General features: G+C 40.5%; 1 protein-coding gene across 2 annotated transcripts; it reads right to left on the bottom strand.

Annotated features, from left to right (window-relative positions):
* Positions 1-17,727: 17,727 nt before the first annotated feature.
* LOC114113611 (small integral membrane protein 20-like) lies at positions 17,728-18,165 on the bottom strand. Of its 2 annotated transcripts, none has more exons than XM_027965792.3 (2): positions 18,047-18,165; positions 17,728-17,873 (listed from the first exon to the last, which is right to left on the bottom strand). In XM_027965792.3, the coding sequence occupies exons 1-2, from the start codon at positions 18,163-18,165 to the stop codon at positions 17,780-17,782; spliced, it is 213 nt and encodes a 70-aa protein (XP_027821593.1). In that variant the 3' UTR covers positions 17,728-17,779. The 2 variants fall into 2 exon arrangements, with proteins under 2 accessions (XP_027821593.1, XP_042101193.1); XM_042245259.2 differs by having other exon boundaries at positions 17,747-17,817; positions 18,057-18,165.
* Positions 18,166-19,238: the final 1,073 nt, after the last annotated feature.

The raw sequence follows: 19,238 nt of genomic DNA, 5'->3' as shown, positions 1-19,238 counted from the left end.
AGCACGCCAGGCCTCCCTGTCCATCACCAACTCCCAGAGTTCACTCAGACTCACGTCCATCGAGTCGGTGATGCCATCCAGCCATCTCATCCTCTGTCGTCCCCTTCTCCTCCTGCCCCCAATCCCTCCCAGAATCAGGGTCTTTTCCAATGAGTCAACTCTTTGCATGAGGTGGCCAAAGTATTGGAGTTTCAGCTTCAGCATCATTCCTTCCAAAGAACACCCAGGACTGATCTCCTTTAGAGTGGACTGGTTGGATCTAGAGAGTCTTCTCCAACACCACAGTTCAAAAGCATCGATTCTTCGGTGCTCAGCTTTCTTCACAGTCCAACTCTCACATCTATACATGACTACTGGAAAAACCATGGGCTTGACTAGACGGACCTTTGTTGGCAAAGTAATGTCTCTGCTTTTGAATATGTTATCTAGTTTGGTCATAATTTTCCTTCCAAGGAGTAAGCGTCTTTTGATTTCATGGCTGCAATCATCACATTCAAGGTAAGAGAACCCCAAGTAAGACAGTAGGTGTTGCGAGAAGGCATCAGAGGGCAGACACACTGAAACCATAATCACAGAAATTAAAGTTTAGTGATATTAAATTTAATGTAGGGTGTGGTACAGGGACATAATATATATTTAAGATAGAAGATGAAAGGAAGGGAAAGACATATGTTTTGCCAACTAAAATATGCATCCAGGCTTTCTGCTTCTTTTGTTGGCATTTAAATTCCAGTAAGAAAGAAAGTGAAATTGCTCAGTCATGTCTGATTCTTTGTGACCCCACGGACTGTAGTCTACCATGTTCCGCCATCCATGGATTTTTCCAGGCAGGAAAACTGGAGTGGGTTGCCATTTCCTTCTCCACGGGCAAAAAAGTACTCTTTTATTAGCCATCTAAGAACTCATTTTTAGTTATAATTATGTGTTGGATGTTATACAACTGGAATTCAAGAAATATCAAATGGAGAAAGAATGATGAGGGTCCATATTTGGAATAAGTAACTAGCTGAAATAAAGGAATGTGTTGGATATCTTCTGTTTGTCCCTCCATATCCACTTTCTATCAATCTTACTCTGCTCTTAGCTTCAGAGGTTTATCTGTTTGGAATGAATTACCAGGCTTCCAGTTGGGTTTGGCCAATAGAGAGGTACCAGAGGGGATAAAGAAAGTGAGGTCAGGAGTTTATTTCCCTGAATCCTTCCTCCTCGCCCTCATTTAGCTGTATCTCTCTACAGAAGGCCATTGTACCATTATGTGGTCCTTTCCTATAGCTCTCCATTCTCCATTCCTTTGCTTCTTCAGAAATAGGAATTCAGTTACTGCTGCGGCTGGACTTAGGGCATTGAACTCTGCCTTGCTAGCTTCTGTAAGCCCTATTGCTGCAGTTTGAGACATGTGCAAATCCTTTGGCACTCCTCCCATCACTCAGCGAAATCCAGGACATTTTTGCTTGAACCTGAGCTGGCTTGGACAACTATTCGTAAGTAATAGAATGCAGCAGAACCAGTATTTTTGACTTTGGAGGCCATGTCAGAAAGGGCTGCCCTGCTTGTGCCTTATTTTCTCAGAGCTCTGGACAAAATATAAAAAGTCCCACTATATCATCACAAGCTTGTTGTGAAGAAGCCCAGCCAAGCCATGTGGAAAGACCATATATATATATATATATATATATATATATATATATGTTCCATTCAACAGTGCCAGTCCAGGCAGTAAACAAGTGTGGGTTGATGCCTTCAGATGAATCTAACCCAGGCCACCAAATTAACCCCCAGCTTCGAGCCTTCTCAGCTGAAGCCACAGATATCACAAGGTAGGGGGAAAAAAAAAGTCATCTTTGTACCCTCCTCTATTTCCTGACACAAGGAATCCATGAGTATATTAAAAGGCTTTTTACTTTATATCACTGAGTTTAGGGTGGTTTGTTACACAGCAATATAGATCAAAGCCCCTGCTCACATCTTTGTAACTTTGCAAATTGCCCTATTTCAATGAGTTGCCTGTTTCCTGAGAGATACAAAGGGAATTCAAAATAAATGCCCTATGAGAGTATAAACAAACTCCTATCAGTTCACTTCAGTTCAGTAGCTCAGTCATGTCCGACTCTCTGCAACCCCATGAATCGCAGCACACCAGGCCTCCCTGTCCATCACCAACTCCCGGAGTTCACTCAGATTCACGTCCATCTAGTCAGTGATGCCATTCAGCCATCTCATCCTCTGTCGTCCCTTCTTCTCCTGCCCCCAATCCCTCCCAGTATCAAAGTCTTTTCCGATGAGTCAACTCTTCGCATGAGGTGGCCAAAGTACTGGAGCTTCAACTTTAGCATCATTCCTTCCAAAGAAATCCCAGGGTTGATCTCCTTCAAAATGGACCGGTTGGATCTCCTTGCAGTCCAAGGGATTCTCAAGAGTCTTATTCAACACCACAGTTCAAAAGCATCAATTCTTTGGTACTCAGCCTTCTTCACAGTCCAACTCTCACATCCATACATGACCACAGGAAAACCATAGCCTTGACTAGATGGACCTTGGTTGGCAAAGTAATGTCTCTGCTTTTGAATATACTATCTAGGTTGGTTATAACTTTTCTTCCAAGGAGTAAGCGTCTTTTAATTTCATGGCTGCAATCAGCATCTGCAGTCATTTTGGAGCCCCAAAAAAATAAAGTCTGACACTGTTTCCACTGTTTCCCCATCTATTTCCCATGAAGGGATGGGACCAGATTCCATGATCTTCCTTTTCTGAATGTGGAGCTTTAAGTCAACTTTTTCACTCTCCTCTTTTACTTCAATCAAGAGGCTTTTTAGTTCCTCTTCACTCTCTGCCATAAGGGTGGTTTCATCTGCATATCTGAGGTTATTGATATTTCTCCCGGCAGTCTTGATTCCAGCTTGTGTTTCTTCCAGTCCAGCGTTTCTCATGATGTACACTGCATATAAGTTAAATAAGCAGGGTGACAATATACAGCCTTGACATACTCCTTTTCTTTTTTGGAACCAGTCTGTTGTTCCATGTCCAGTTCTAACTGTTGCTTCTGACCTGCATACAGTTTTCTCAAGAGGCAGGTCAGGTGGTCTGGTATTTCCATCTCTTTCAGAATTTTCCACAGTTTCTTGTGATCCACACAGTCAAAGGGTTTGGCATAGTCAATAAAACAGAAATAGATGTTTTCTGGAACTCTCTTGCTGTCTCCATGATCCAGCGGATGTTGTTAATTTGATGTCTTGTTCCTCTGCCTTTTCTAAAACCAGCTTGAACATCAGGAAGTTCACGGTTCACGTATTGCAGAAGCCTGGCTTGGAGAATTTTGAGCATTACTTTACCAGTGTGTGAGATGAGTGCAATTGTGCATTAGTCTGAGCATTCTTTGGCATTGTCTTTCTTTGAGATTGGAATGAAAATTGACCTTTTCCAGTCCTCTGGCCACTGCTGAGTTTTCCAAATTTTCTGGCATATTGAGTGCAGCACTTTCACAGCATCATCTTTCAGGATTTGAAATAGCTCTACTGGAATTCCATCACCTCCACTAGCTTTGTTCATAGTGATGCTTTCTAAGGCCCACTTGACTTCACATTCCAAGATGTCTGGCTCTAGATTAGTGATCACATCATCATGATTATCTGCGTCATGAAGATCTTTTTTGTACAGTTCTGTGTATTCTTGCCATGTCTTCTTAATATCTTCTGCTTCTGTTAGGTCCCTACCATTTCTGTCCTTTATCGAGCCCATCTTTGCATGAAATGTTCCCTTGGTATCTCTAATTTTCCTGAAGAGATCTCTAGTCTTTCCCATTCTGTTGTTTTCCTCTATTTCTTTGCATTGATCACTGAAGAAGGCTTTCTTATCTCTTCTTGCTATTCTTTGGAACTCTGCATTCAGATGCTTATATCTTTCCTTTTCTCCTTTGCTTTTCACTTCTCTTCTTTTCACAGCTATTTGTAAGGCCTCCTCAGACAGCCATTTTGCTTTTTTGCATTTCTTTTCTATGGGGATGGTCTTGATCCCTGTCTCCTGTACAATGTCTCGAACCTCATTCCATATTTCATCAGGCACTCTATCTATCAGATCTATGCCCTTAAATCAATTTCTCACTTCCACTGTATAATCATAGGGGATTTGATTTAGGTCATACCTGAATGGTCTAGCAGTTTTCCCTACTTTCTTCAATTTGAGTCTGAATTTGGTAATAAGGAGTTCATGATCTGAGCCACAGTTAGCTCCTGGTCTTGTTTTTGTTGACTGTACAGAGCTTCTCCATCTTTGGCTGCAGAGAATATAATCAACCTGATTTTGTTGTTGACCATCTGGTGATGTCCATGTGTAGAGTCTTCTCTTGTGTTGTTGGAAGAGGGTGTTTTCTATGACCAGCGCATTTTCTTACCAAAACTCTATTAGTCTTTGCCCTGGTTCATTCCACATTCCAAGGCCAAATTTGCCTGTTACTCCAGGTGTTTCTTGACTTCCTACTTTTGCATTCCAGTCCCCTAAAATGAAAAGGGCATCTTTTTGGGGTGCTAGTTTCAAAAGGTCTTGTAGGTCTTCATAGAACTGTTCAACTTCAGCTTCTTCAGCATTACTGGTTGGGGCATAGACTTGGATTACGGTGATATTGAATGGTTTGCCTTGGAAACGAACAGAGATCATTCTGTCGTTTTTGAGATTGCATCCAAGTACTGCATTTCGGACTCTTTTGTTGACCATGATGGCTACTCCATTTCTTCTGAGGGATTCCTGCCCACAGTAGTAGATATAATGGTCATCTGAGTTAAATTCACCCATTCCAGTCCATTTTAGTTTGCTGATTCCTAGAATGTCGACATTCACTCTTGCCATCTCTTGTTTGACCACTTCCAATTTGCCTTGATTCATGGACCTGACATTCCAGGTTCCTATGCAATATTGCTCTTTACAGCATTGGACCTTGCTTCTATCACAAGTCTCATCCACAGCTGGGTATTGTTTTTGCTTTGGCTCCATCCCTTCATTCTTTCTGGAGTTATTTCTCCACTGACCTCCAGTAGCATATTGGGCACCTACTGACCTAGGGAGTACCTCTTTCAGTATCCTATCATTTTGCCTTTTCATACTGTTCATGGGGTTCTCAAGGCAAGAATACCGAAGTGGTTTGCCATTCCCTTCTCCAGTGGACCACATTCTGTCAGCTCTCTCCACCATGACCCACCCGTCTTGGGTTGCCCCGCGGGCATGCCTTAGTTTCATTGAGTTAGACAAGGCTGTGGTCCTAGTGTGATTAGAATGACTAGTTTTCTGTGAGTATGGTTTCAGTGTGTCTGCCCTCGGATGCCCTCTTGCAACACCTACCATCTTACTTGAGTTTCTCTTACCTTGGGCGTGGGGTATCTCTTCACAGCTGCTCCAACCAACCACGGCCGCTGCTCCTTACCTTGGATGAGGGGTATCTCCTCACCGGCGCCCTTCCTGACCTTCAATCGGGGATAGCACCTCTAGGCCCTCCTGGGCCTGCACAGCCACCACTCCTTGGGCATGGGGTTGCTTCTCCTGGTCGCTGCCCCTGGCCTCAGGCACTGCCCCTGGCCTCAGATGCAGGATAGCTCTCGCCTGCGTGCACTTAGTGCGCCCGCCGCTGCTGCCTGCACGTTCTTAGTGCCCTGGCCGCCACCGCGGACTGTGCTTAGTGCAAACAAACTCCTATAGGAGTGTGAAATAAGAAGGATTAACTTCCAGTTGACTTACTCAAGGAATCCTCCATGAGAGTAGAAGCCATGTCTGAGATTGTAGGAAATCAATAATATCTGATGAAATTTGCTGAATCAGGAAGTGAGGATTTTACTGGGCTTCAAGAAACAGCTGTGATTAGCATAGGAAGAAACGGGGCGAGGTGGAGTATTGTAGACAGAACAGTAAAAATAAAGAGCAAAGCAGCAAGAATATGCCTTCAAATAACAAATTCCATTATAGATCAGTCCAGCTGGAGCAGAGGCTCCACCCTGAAGCCAGGGTGGCTTCTGCAGGAAGCAAATCTCTTACCCTGTCTCTTCCTGCTACACAGCCTTTATCAGTTCTCCATAATTCTCAGGAGAAAATTCTAACTTCTTAACATTGGGCTTCTCTGGTGACTCAGTGGTAACAATCTCCTGCCCACGCAGGAGACAAAGAGTTCAATCCCTGGGTCAGGACGATCCCCTGAAGAAGAAAATGGCAACTCATTCCAGTATTCTGGTGTTGGAGAAGCCTGGTGGGCTACAGTCCACGGGATCTCAAAAGAGTTGGATACTTCTGAGTGTTCAACAACAACATTGCTCTTGAAACTCCTGGATTTGTGTCTCTCTGCACTCATCTTTTCTTACCAGGTGCCCCATTCCCACCTGTTTTGTAGCCACATTACCTATCTTTAGAGTCAGACTTACATAGCTTTATAATTTTGAACATGCTGCTTTTTCTTAATACAGACTATTCTATACATCCTCCTTCTAGCTTGCAACTACCTTCACATCTCAAGACATAAATCCTCCCCTCTAGATAGCCTTCCCAGGCACTTATCATGTGAGGTAGTAATTCTCCCTAATTACTTATATGATTCTCTGTGCTCACAAATATGGTAGCACTTATAATTGTCCTTTATAGTGTTTATTTTTTTGGTCCAGCTATAGACCATAAACTCTTCACTCATGGACAGGAATTTGGATCTTGCTATGCTTAAGAAAATAAATTAATATAATGAATTAATGGTTAATCAGAGTAGCTTTTGGAGTAGTAAATAAAGAATCAACAAGTTTTGTGAATGATTTCAGACACTGTTGTTTTGGGGTTTTTTTGTTGTTGTTGTTCACTTCATTGGCCCTTATACTTTGAAGAGCACCCATTATTAATTATGCTTTATTAATGAAAAAAATGAAGCATGCATGAATGGATATAAACAAAGAAGAGGGAAGAGTTGATGATATGACTGATATTACCATCCTCTTTTATACTAGACACAGACATTTAGAGTTTACATAGAATTGTCAATCCCAAAACTCTTTGAAAAAGAAGTGTAATTAATTAGATTGTTATGTTTCAGTCTATTTAAACCAGGAGGGAATTTTTAAAAGGACAACAGGATGATCTTTTTACTGCTCCTGTTCCCTCCTTCCTCTCTCATTGGTCAAGAACATAGTTCTCAAGCAGTGAGTTTAACACTTTGCAAAGGGCTTGATTTTTAGTCTCTTGTCTGAGATGGGATTCCTGTTTATCTTTCTGTAAGGGACTGATTTAATTTACCTGAAATGTTTACACAGTTAATGTGTATTTCAATCTCTGTTTGCTTTGATAATTAAATGTTACCTACCTGTAAATAGTTCTATTCAAAGTATTAATTTGAATAGCTCAAATTAATGTGGTACTTTAGGTATCTTGCCTTCAAATACAATTTAAACACAGTATTATGTTAGAAAAATTGAAACCAGTTTTCTGAGTGCTAGCTAATTTTATTTACTTAATAAACTTTGATAGTTTGCATTTAAATTATTCTTGATTTACTGCTATTTTGATAAGGCTTTGTAATACCAAAAGTCAGATTTTAATCTTCTTTTAAGTGAGGTTCAGTTTGAGGGAAAATGGACAATTAACTTAACTATCCCATATTCCTCAGAGCAATGCTTCTAGTTTTCAGTAACTGTAGTTGATCCTTATGATTCTCAAGGATGATATTCGACCTTCAGTAAACTGCACCATAATCATGATCTTTAAAACCTTATAAGCTACTTTGATTGTATTTCCAAGCTATCACAGGTGTCTGGAGTTACTCAATAATCAAATGATCTCTAATCAATATTGTGAATACATTTCACTTCATATTACTCAGACTGCCTCATATACAGCTGCTAGTTTGAATGACTTTCCTTCAGGTCAACCCTATTTGCCTCATTTTTCTCCCAATACCTTTTGTTTCTTTATTGACTGTATATCAATTTCCCTGCAAAATTACCATCCACAGCTCTGAATCTTTGAGTTTAATGTTTGCTTCATGTAGCATCTGTTGACATTTGATTTATGATTTATGCATTGAGAGCTACAAGCCATGATAAATAAGACATTCATATCCTAGATCTCCTCAGATTGGTCAGTTGGTTAAAAATGCTCTTAAAAAATACAGAGAATCAAAAACAAATGAGATAGCTTGAGATAATGTCTGTTCTGCCTCAGAAGCAAAAGTTACCATTTTAAAAATTGCCTGTAGCCTGTAAGCATTAAAATTTTTAAAAATTGCCTGGAATCCAGCTGCATGCTTAACTTGCTTCTATCTCTACACTCTTCCAGCTGAATGTTCCACTTGTTCAGTTCAGTTCAGTCTCTCAGTCATGTCCAACCCTTTGCAGCCCCATGGACTGCAGCACACCAGGCTTGCCTGTCCATCACCAACTCCCAGAGCTTACTGAAACTCATGTCCATCAAGTCAGTGAAGGCATCCAACCATCTCATCCTCCATTGTCCCTTTCTCCTCCCACCTTCACTCTTTCCCAGCATTGGGGTCTTTTCCAGCGAGTGAGTTCTTTGCATCAGGTGGCCAAAGTATTGGAGTTTCAGCTTCAGCGTCAGTCGTTCCAATGCATATTCAGGACTGATTTCCTTTAGGATGGACTGGTTGGATCTCCTTGCATCCAAGAGATGCTCAAGAGTCTTCTCCAACACCACAGTTCAAAAGCATCAATTCTTCAGTGCTCAACTTTCTTTATAGTCCAACTCTCACATCCATGCATGACTACTGGAAAAACCATAGCCTTAACTAGACGGACCTTTGTTAGCAAAGTAATGTCTCTGCTACTTAATATGCTGTCTAGGTTGGTCATAGCTTTTCTTCCAAGGAGCAAGTGTCTTTTAATTTCATGGCTGCAGTCACCAGTTGCAGTGATTTTGGTTTCATTTGTAAATATATATTTCCTAATGGTAGCACCAAGGAAATACTATGTACTATATATGGAAAGGTCTATAGGTCTCAGCAAGGATCACAAAATTGCTTAGAAAATTAAACATTTGAAATAGTTGGTTTCTACTCATCTTAATTCTGGTTTTCAGGGCTGTGAAATTACTTCGGAATAGAATAAGTGCTAAGTGGTTTTTCATGTCTGACTCTCTGCAACCCTGTGGACTGTAGCCCACCAGCCTTTGTCCATGGGATTCTCCAGGTAAGAATACTGGAGTGCATTGCCATCCCCTCTTCCAGGGATCTTCCCAACCCAGGCGTGGAACCCACTTAAGTCTCTAGCATTAGCAAGCAGATTGTTTACCACTAGCGCCCCCTGGGAAGCCCTCTGAATAGAGTAGCTGATTCAGTTTATACAGTGCAGTTTATACATAAAAGTATCTTCATGACATCTCAAATCACATGTATGAAGAAAGAAACCAAGCACTTTGGTTTCAACAAAGTTCGATCATCAAATGAATTTCAAAGAAAGTTAAGTCAGGAGAGCTAACTCATGACTAGTAGTAGTTCATTTGATTAAAGAAGGCTGAATAAGAAAAGTCAAGGTTGTCAATTAAGCCTTTGAATTATTTGAGAGAATTACTCAGAAAATAAACTTGAAGTTTGACTTTTAACTGAATTCCTATCCCAGTCAAGTTACTTGAAAATTATATTCTGACACCTAAAGAAAATAAACATAAGGTTCTGTATTAATCAATATAAACTAACTTTAAAAAAAAAAAATGAGGCCAAAATTTATTTCTGGCAAATGAGCACTCACATATCCTGAAAACTAATCATCCTGCTGGAAACAACTACAAATAGTGGATTCAGAAAAAGAGTTTGCTTTTACTTTATAAGAACACAAGAGATGTCCTCAGAGGCTAAAACCAAAATGAAAGCAGTAATCTAGAGAGTTAAGCAAACTCTAAAGCTGCTGGCTACTTTGAAAGCACCTGATAATCTCTGGTGACCTTTAGTCTCATTTTGACAGCTGTGCAGGAGATGGGAGATGGGAAACAAACAAAGCCTGGGGCCTACCCTTGGAGTGGAGAGTGTTAGATTAGAAGAGTCCCAAATAATAAACTGTTGCATCTTTAGGGAAAAGCAGAGTAGGATCTAGGTGTTATACGTATTCCTGGTCTGTTAGAAGTTATAGTAGAGTGTTTCACATTTTTCTTTACTTCCCTGTCCAATTATTTGGCTTAAAACTCAACATTCAGAAAACTAAGATCATGGCATCTGGTCCCATCACTTCATGGCAAATAGATGGGGAAACAATGCAAACAGCGAGAGACTTTATTTTGGGGGACTCCAAAATCCCTGCAGATGTTGACTGCAGCCATGAAATTAAAAGATACTTCCTCCTTGGAAGAAAAGCTATGACCAACCTAGACAGTATATTAAAAAGCAGAGACATTACTTTGCTAACAAAGGTCCGTCTAGTCAAAGCTATGGTTTTTCCAGTAGTCATGTATGGATGTGAGAGTTGGACTATAAAGAAAGTTGAGCACTGAAGAATTGATGCTTTTGAACTGTGGTATTGGAGAAGACTCTTGGGAGTCCCTTGGGCTGCAAGGAGATCCAACCAGTCCATCCTAAAGGAAATCAGTCCTGAATATGCATTGGAACGACTGATGCTGAAGCTGAAACTCCAATACTTTGGCCACTAGATGTGAAGAACCAACTCATTTGAAAAAACCCTGATGCTGGGAAAGATTGAAGGTGGGAGGAGAAGGGGATAACAGAGGATGAGATGGTTGGATGGCATCACCAACTCAAAGGACATGAGTTTGAGTAAGCTCCAGGAGTTGGTGATGGACAGGGAAGCCTGGCATTCTGCAGTCCATGGGGTCGCAAAGAGCTGGACACAACCAAGCGACTGAACTGAACTGATCCGATAATTTGAGTTTTTTCAGAAATGTTTTATTTAGAAAAATTAATGAAAAGGATAAAGTAGCTATGTCTGCTATAATTATATTGTATCATTATTACTTCTTTGAAAGAAAACCTGCCCTTGTTAATGAATTTTCTATTTTAGGATATATATTTTTTCCTAACACTAACATATATATATATATATATATATATATATATATATATAAAATTAGTATTCTAGCAGTTTACTCTAGTAATTTGCTTTGTAGCAAACAATCTCAAAACTTAGTGGCTCATAGCAACAACATTTCTCTTGCTTATAAATCTGCAATTTGGACTGAATTTTTCAGGGATAATTCATTTCTGTTCCACTTGACAGCAGTTGGCATACCTCAATGGCTAGGTACTAAAATCATCAGAAATCTTATTCACTCAAATATCTAGCAATTGATGTCAACTGTTGTCTGGGACCTTTGCTGAGGTTGACTACCCTAAAACTTATAACCTCTCATGCAGCTTGGACTTCCTGACAACATAGTAGATGGAGTTTATGTGCAAGCATTCTGAGAGACAGACACACAGAGAAGCCATATTCCATTTTATGACATAGCCTTAGAAACCAAGTTGTATCATTTATGCAACACTGTATTCATTGAGGAAATCAAAATACTCTTCCAAATTCAAAAGGAAGGGAAAGAAATGCACTCCACCCCAGAATGAGGGTGTGGAAAAGTTCCAAGAGAGTACACAGGATCAAAAATCCTGCTAAGGCTCTTTTGGAAAAAAATGTGATATGTCATATTCCTCAATCTTATTATAGGATAGTTAACTATTTGTTCAATTCAGACCCAAATCAAAGGGAAAAAGAAGCCAAGAGAGGGAATGTTTTTTGGGAAATTGTTAGCCAGAACATTTAAGTTCAACCCTTCCTTAACTGGACGTCCCTAGAAATGGCCCCTTACCTTCCTCTTCTTAGCATTCATACTCTAGGTATGTTCCACTCGATATCTAGCTTCAGAGGCAGGTGTTCTTCCTGCTATCTTTGTTTGCTGTCAGGGAGTACTTATAAATGCTTCATGAGTGCTTTCTGAGAGTCAAAGGGGAGTTCTTACAATGTGATGAAGATGGTAATAGGAAAATTTCACCATTTATATTGCATTAAAACTAGTTTAGAGATTTTTTAAGACTAAGCCAATGTCACAATAATGAATAAGAAGGGGAACAGAAAAGAAAGATACAAAATATGGGGCAAAGGACTGAAACTGTGAAAGCCCAGGTAGATCACATTCCCCCGTTTGAACAACTTTCTAAACTTTCAATTAACAAACACACTACATAATGGCTTCACATTCCTATACTTTCTGCAGTGTTCCTCCATGTCTTCCTAGCCTGGCATTCTGTGAAGCTTTCAGAAGAAACAACAAGAAAGTGATTTCAGTCATCTTAGAACATCAATATTCTTCATTCTATGTGTATTCCATGTTAATTCTTTTTTTAAATGGAAAAGAATTTACCCTTATTAGAATACTTTATGGACAGTGGTAGGAGAAACCATAGTAATTCTTCAAGGGAGAGACCATAGTAATTCTTCCATTGGCCCCTGAAATGGTATCTAAAAGGCAGAGTTACTATAAGGAGTTGTGTGGAATGAAGAGGAGTAAGCTCATTACTGATGACACGGGGAACAAATGTAAGAACATATCCTGGGAACAAATGTAAGAACATATCCTGAATCATCACATAGCAACTTTAGCACTGGAGACTAAAATAGCTAAGGCCCTAGACTTTTCTGCTTCTTACAAGTCTATCTGAGACAATAATGTCCTATCTACCTAGTATTTTTCCCTTTACATTTTTCTATTTCTTAGTTGCTTATTTGTGTCAGGCAAACAGATATTCTTCTCTACCTAAAAGAGCTTTTTAAGAAGAACTGGTTAAAACTGATTTTAACACAAAACCCAAATAAGAGGACATTCCAAAGTGACAGTGAGTAGATGGACTAGAGGATCATGGAAATGAAACGGATAAGCCTCAGGTTCCCCTGCTCCACTGGATACAGTTTCCCCAGCAACTCATGCCTCAATCCACGACTCTTGCTCAGCTCTGGTTCTTTCAAATTTCAGCCTCACTTATGGAAACTCTTCTCTTTATATCCTTTCTTCCCTCCTCTTTAACACAACCATCATAATTAGACTAGTGTTACTGTCACCAAAGATTTTTTTCCAATAAAGAGCTAAAGCAATTTTCCACTGAAGTGTTTCCATCATTGCATCACAGAATGCACCTAATGAAATCAAGCATATCAGCTGCAAGCATTAAAAAAAAAAAAAAAAAAACACTGGGCATAAAAAATTCCAGCAAATATTGATGCTAAATCGGATCCCATCGGAACATATGTGTGTAAGCTTTTTAAAGCACTCAGGGAGCAGGGAAGCCCTAAAACAGAAGTGTGAATTAGGTGGAGTGTTTTGTGTTTTTTTTAATTAATTGATAACAACCCCTCATGGTGGCCTCACTCCCTATCACGCATTCAAAGCTGTCACCTCATGCTTGGTTGCCTTGAACGGTCCACAGTGAAACTTACAAGACAACATTCTCCCTCTCATGCACCAAGCCCACCTCTAAATCCTGGTCTCTGGAGCCCTACCTCTGACTTTAACAGCTTAAGACACTATTTCTTGCTGGAACGTTTGAACCTGTCTATGGTTAAATGATTTCTCACCCACCCTTAAAATAAGGATTTCTAGAACTGATACTTTTATTCATTTAAGCAGACTGGAGTTTGGAACAATTAGAACACCATGAAGTACAGTTCAAATCACACTGGGCTAAAAACAGTCTGATCTCTAACTAAATCCTATTCATACCACACTATATCACAGAAAAGTAAATAAACTAGTCTTTCCAAGCACCTTGTCCCTGTTGCTACTGACTCTGTACTACTGTAAATCAGGTAAAGTGTTGCTTTTTGACATATTTACATCTATATTGCAATGACTTTGGCTACTCTGCCAGTATAAAAATTTCCATTATTCTTATATTCAGCTTGACCTGGCATTACTGCCTAGGCTAATAACCAGTCTCTCTGTGCCTATCACTCCCCATTACACTCCACTCAACACAGCAGCCAGAGTTGTCCAGCTGAAAATGTGATCACATCAACTTCTCTGCTCAAAGCACTACAGTGGCTCCCATGTCAATCAGAGTCAAAACAAAGCTTACAAAGCTATAAAATCTAGTCTCTCCCACTCCCCACTACACCCCACCATTTGCTTTCAGGTCTTATCCTCTTTCTCACTTCCCTCCAGATAACCTAGCTTCTTACTGTTTCTGGAACTATCCAGACACACTCTCATCTCCAGGCTTTCACACTTGTTCTCTCTTCCTGACACTCCTTTTCCCCAGATATCCACATGGCTCACTTTTCCTTCATGGACATTTTGCTTAAATGTCATCTTCTCAGAAAAATATCTGATCATCCTACTTAAGTATGCAGCTATCTAAGCCCTCATTTTGCTCTAGTTTTTTCCATCATGCTTATTTTGTTCTATCATGCAATAGATTTGGTTTATTTAGTATATCTATTTCTGATTTTCTTCTACTTGAAAGTAAATTTCAGGGAAGCAGAAAAATGTTTGTCAATTTTCTCCTCCAGTAGCTCTAGTGCATATAAAACAGCTTAACAAATAGTTGGTATACAACAGATTTATATATATTTAAGGAATAAACAAAAGGTTTTAGTATATTCTTTTCTCATTTCCTATCTTCCAGTTTCCTAAGAAAGGAAGTAAGCCTTATTTATGTTGCAAAATTAATGTCGGTTATACATGTGACTTGAGTCAGTTCTATGGCTGAAAGCAAGTCTTGCTCCATCATGTGGTAAGAGATTTGAAGGTACATTATTCTTTCCCCTGTAGCCTGTGCTCACCCGATGCAATAGGAATATATTTTATATCCTAGACCTACCTTATGTGATTGTACCATTTCTGGGCACAGTGTCTTCTTTCTAAATGCCAGTACAATTTATGAGTCCAGCAAATCTCAATGGATTTGGGTCATAAGAAGTTATTCGAAAATAAGTGTGCCTGGGTGATTTAGCCCTTTAACATCTTGTTCAAATATCTGCTTCATTATATACTGACATTATGGAACTGGACAACGCAGTCACAGGTGTGCAAGCAAATATGAACGTGGATATATATATATATATATATATATATATATAAAGGTTCTCTCAATCCTTTGGGTATCATAGTCCTGTGGTATAATCTTTCAGTCACATTGTTCATTGGTTGCTGTTGGGCTTTAACTCACAAAATCAAAGAATTTTACATGGACTTGTATGAAGTGGTATTTAGGATTGTGAGTAAGGCAGGAGACCCAGAATTGGCCATTGAAATTCAGGGATTTCAAGGCAAGTCCCACCATGCATTTCTGCCTAATTACAGAAGGCACTTTTTTATTTTGCTGAGTACAAAGACCACCCTCACAGGGATCAGTTTTGGTAGTACAGAGTTTTCAAAAGCACTCCGTCTGGAAATATACATTGGCATTACCCACACACATAGCAGAGCTCCAATGTGTTCTCCACGCCATTCACACCTCACTCTACTACTTTTTCACAGGAATGGATTAAAAGGCCACAAGTCTATACCTGTGCCAACACATTTAAAAGGAAATCGAAGGGAAACTGAAAGCAGACACTGAATATATCAGATTCCTTTTAGGCATGATGCCCAACTTCACCAGAACCACTCCTTGAATTCCTTGAGACCTGCACTGGGGATCCCTTCCAGCTCAAAAATTCTATGCTTCACTGATTCTTTCAGACCTTCAGGATATTGATATAAACTAATCTGCGTGGCTAAATTAGGTTGACGTTCCTGATACTTAGACAGTGACAATTTCACGGTACAAGAAACATAGGAATATGAGGGTTAACCTGGTGGGAAAGTGCTTATTCTGTCAGGATTTTGTTAAAAACAAAACAAAAAACCAGTAGCAACTTCATTCAGGTCCCAGCAGCACAAATTTCCCCTGAAGCTGCCAAGGCCTGCACCATCCAAAGGGTGTGATCACGGGAACAGAATAAAAGATCCAAGGAAGAAACAAGGAGCATAAAAGATAGTAGGAACATGCCAAGCAAGAGAAAATAAAGGGTGATGTTCTGCCGCTGCATGGATATCAGTATAATCTACTTCAATTGCTTTATCTCCCTGGTGGCTAAGATGGTAAAGAATCCACCTACACTGTGGGAAGCCTGGTTTCAATCCCTGGGTTAGGAAGATCTGGAGGAGGTCATGGCAACCCACTCCAGTATTCTTGACTGGAAAATTCCCATGGACAAAGGAACCTGGTGGGCTACAATCCATGGGGTTGTAAAAAGTTGAACACAACTGAGTGGCTAAGCACGGTTAAGTTAAAAGGCAGTGTGGTCCAGTGGAGGAAGTATTATAAGTCAGAAAACCTATAAGATGTAAACAATTAGTTCATGCAAGTATCTTAATTTCTCTGACCTTTTTTCTCCTTAACTGTGAAATCAAAGCATTTGGTTCTGAAGAGTTAAATGGGGTTTGCACATCGGAAGTACCTGGGCTTGAACTATGCCAGTTATGTCTAATGTGTGTATGATTTGGGGCAAATTGTTTTTCCCTCCAAGTCTCAGTTTCTTCATCTGCCAGTAGGGAATAAATAACACCTAGCTCAAAGTGGAATTGTTTGGCTGGAATAAAAAGAATATATAAAGGTATTAGTCACCTATTATTAATTTTTTTAAACAAATCTTAAAAAAATTTGGGGAGGGGTCAGAAAGAAACTAAAACTACAGTAAGATATAAGAAAACTCTGAAATTCTATTTTTCTTTTACTTTATTGTTGCATGTGATGCTATTCAGTTCAGTTCAGTTGCTCCGTCGTGTCCAACTCTTTGCGACCCCATGAATTGCAGCACACCAGGCCTCCCTGTCCATCACCAACTCCCAGAGTTCACTCAAACTCACGTCCATCGAGTCAGTGATGCCATCCAGCCATCTCATCCTCTGTCGTCCCCTTCTCCTCCTGCCCCCAATCCCTCCCAGCATCAGGGTCTTTTCCAGTGAGTCAACTCTTCACATGAGGTGGCCAAAGTACTGGAGTTTCAGCTTTAGCATCATTTATTCCAAAGAAATCCCAGGGCTGATCTCCTTCAGAATGGACTGGTTGGATCTCCTTGCAGTCCAAGGGACTCTCAAGAGTCTTCTTCAACACCACAGTTCGAAAGCATCAGTTCTTCAGCGCTATTAAACCATGCTAAATTGTACATATGTAGCAGAATATTTTACATGTATGAGAAATCTTCCTTTTTTTTGAAGTAAATCATTTTAATATATACATTTTCACTTCAGTCAATTCAACGATAATTTCTAATAGGCAAGCATACCCACTTAGTTTGCTTCAAATTTATTTACTTCTCAACATGAAGCAACATTCCTTATGAGATAGTTGAGTTGAACTATTCATTCTTAAAGAGTAAAAATGTACCTTGTTCTCAAAGAGTTTTATCAACTTTAACATTTTCAAAGAGCCCTTTGAGGCTGCTTAATATGGTAGTTTTCCCCTGAAATTTCCTATTTGGAGGATGGCAAAACAGTCTAGGATCTTTCCCAGTCTACTGGTTGCTTGTATTCATATCACAGCTTGGCTGGCTAAGAGGTAGAAACTAAATAATATGTAGATAGTATTCAAGACCAGCTGAGTGAGACAGCTTCATTTTTTAGAAAGGAAACCAAATCATGAAAACCCTCCTGATAGTATGATTTGTTCCAGGGTTCTTTTAAGAAGGGACGTGATCCTCAGGCACAGGACTCCTTATGGCCTGCTAGAGTTTTCTGCTCCAGCCAGTGCTCTCTAGCCAGGTGACTTATTGCACTTGCTGCAGAATTGAAAGAATGAAGTCTCTGTCTACTTTCATAATTAGAGGTGGTGTTAGTCTTCTCATTTCCGGCCAAATGGATCAGACCACACTTTCAACCCTGGTTGCTGCACGTCTTCTTGAACAACACCAGCTCGATTTATGGCTTGTTCCTTCCTTTTGCAGTGCTCCCACCTTGCTGCAGTATGACCCAGGCTGGATGTGTGTGTGATGGGAGGGAGTGTGAGCCAGTGGCTGAGGGCACCAAGGGGCCACTGGAAGCACGGGCTTTTCCCAATGCTGGGAACACCTCTGTTTCTCACCGAGGTGTGTGATGAAATCCGGGCAGCTTTGTAAGGCTGTACTCCTCCAGCCACAGTAAAGGCCGGGAGTAGATGGGGTAGAAGGCGACGCCGATCAGGAAGATGAAGCCGCCGAAAATGAGAGCAGTGCGCAGGTTCCGGGACATGGCTCCAGCCAGGGCTACCCGGATTCTCCAAAACCCAGCTCCCGCCGGCTGGGCTGTGACCAGGCTTCAGAAACCTTCCTAAATGAAGTGTGGCATGTTGGAAGTTCTCATTAGCAAGAAATTATGAGCCAAGACCAACTTTGAAAATGGATAGGGAAAAGCAGGCAGAAATAAAAGTCTGGTTCAATCTAGAGAGGAGCCAAGAGTATAGATTACCAAATCCAAGGGGTGTGGTGCTCTTGATTACAATCTGAGCCAGTCTTTAGGTCCAAGAGACCTGCCCTGCGGATGCAGGACAGGGCACAACTACAGCAGGCAGAAGTTTTTAGTACAAGTAGAAACCTATGCCAGAGCTAGGAATACAGGTGGGTTTTAAAAGAGGTGTCCAAAGCCAGGTCCAAGAGCCATGCCAGGAATTTAGGACCTCTAGGTGAAAGTCTGGGCCAGACCCAGAGGGTGAGTGGATTGGGAACCAGAAGCTGGAGTTCCCAGAAGTTAAGCCAGGAGACTGGGCTATGTATGCAGAGGAAAACAATTTGCTAGAGCTCACTTATCACAAAAGAAAGGAGCTGCAAAATTCCATCTGCCCAGCCTCTCGCTGGTTGAAGGGTTAGATAGTTCTGCACCTGCAGATGAGGGAGTTTTAGGGCCCGCAACTGTGGAAAATGCCACGGGCCCTAATTGGTAACATCTGCAGATGGATCTGAGCACGTATTTTGCCACCAGTTGTAACATCCCCAGTATTCAGCAACTGAAAATATGACCTACATCCCAGAAAGCAATCTAACTATCTATAGTAGATGCACTATGTCCGGAACCAGTGAATTCACCTCCACAAAGACCCAACTGAGACGTGAAAACAGAAGAGGGCCATGCAGGAGGAGGTGAGTAGAAGATAGCCTCTCAAGACATTTGCTTGTGCAAATGTGCACCAGCTATCTCACACTACCTCCACTCACATGTCTCCCTGTGTAAGTTTTTCACAAATTTCAGGTAAAGAGAACATTTAAATTCTGATTCAACCCTCAGGCAGTATTTGGTCTTTTAGACTAAAATGGAAAAGTAAATGCAGA

This window comes from Ovis aries, chromosome 3 (genome assembly GCF_016772045.2).
Source record: "Ovis aries strain OAR_USU_Benz2616 breed Rambouillet chromosome 3, ARS-UI_Ramb_v3.0, whole genome shotgun sequence".
In the NCBI taxonomy this organism is placed as follows: domain Eukaryota; kingdom Metazoa; phylum Chordata; class Mammalia; order Artiodactyla; family Bovidae; genus Ovis; species Ovis aries.
Note: the sequence above shows the minus strand (reverse complement) of the source record. Positions and strands in the feature narration are given on the sequence as shown.

What these genes read in the sequence shown, in the direction of transcription:
- LOC114113611 (XM_027965792.3), bottom strand. Translation starts at nt 18,165, where the DNA reads ATGTCCCGGAACCTGCGCACTGCTCTCATTTTCGGCGGCTTCATCTTC. An exon ending in GAGGAGTACAGCCTTACAAA is followed by an intron (nt 17,874 to 18,046) that starts GCTGCCCGGATT and finishes GCACTGCAAAAG; the next exon opens with GAAGGAACAAGCCATAAATC.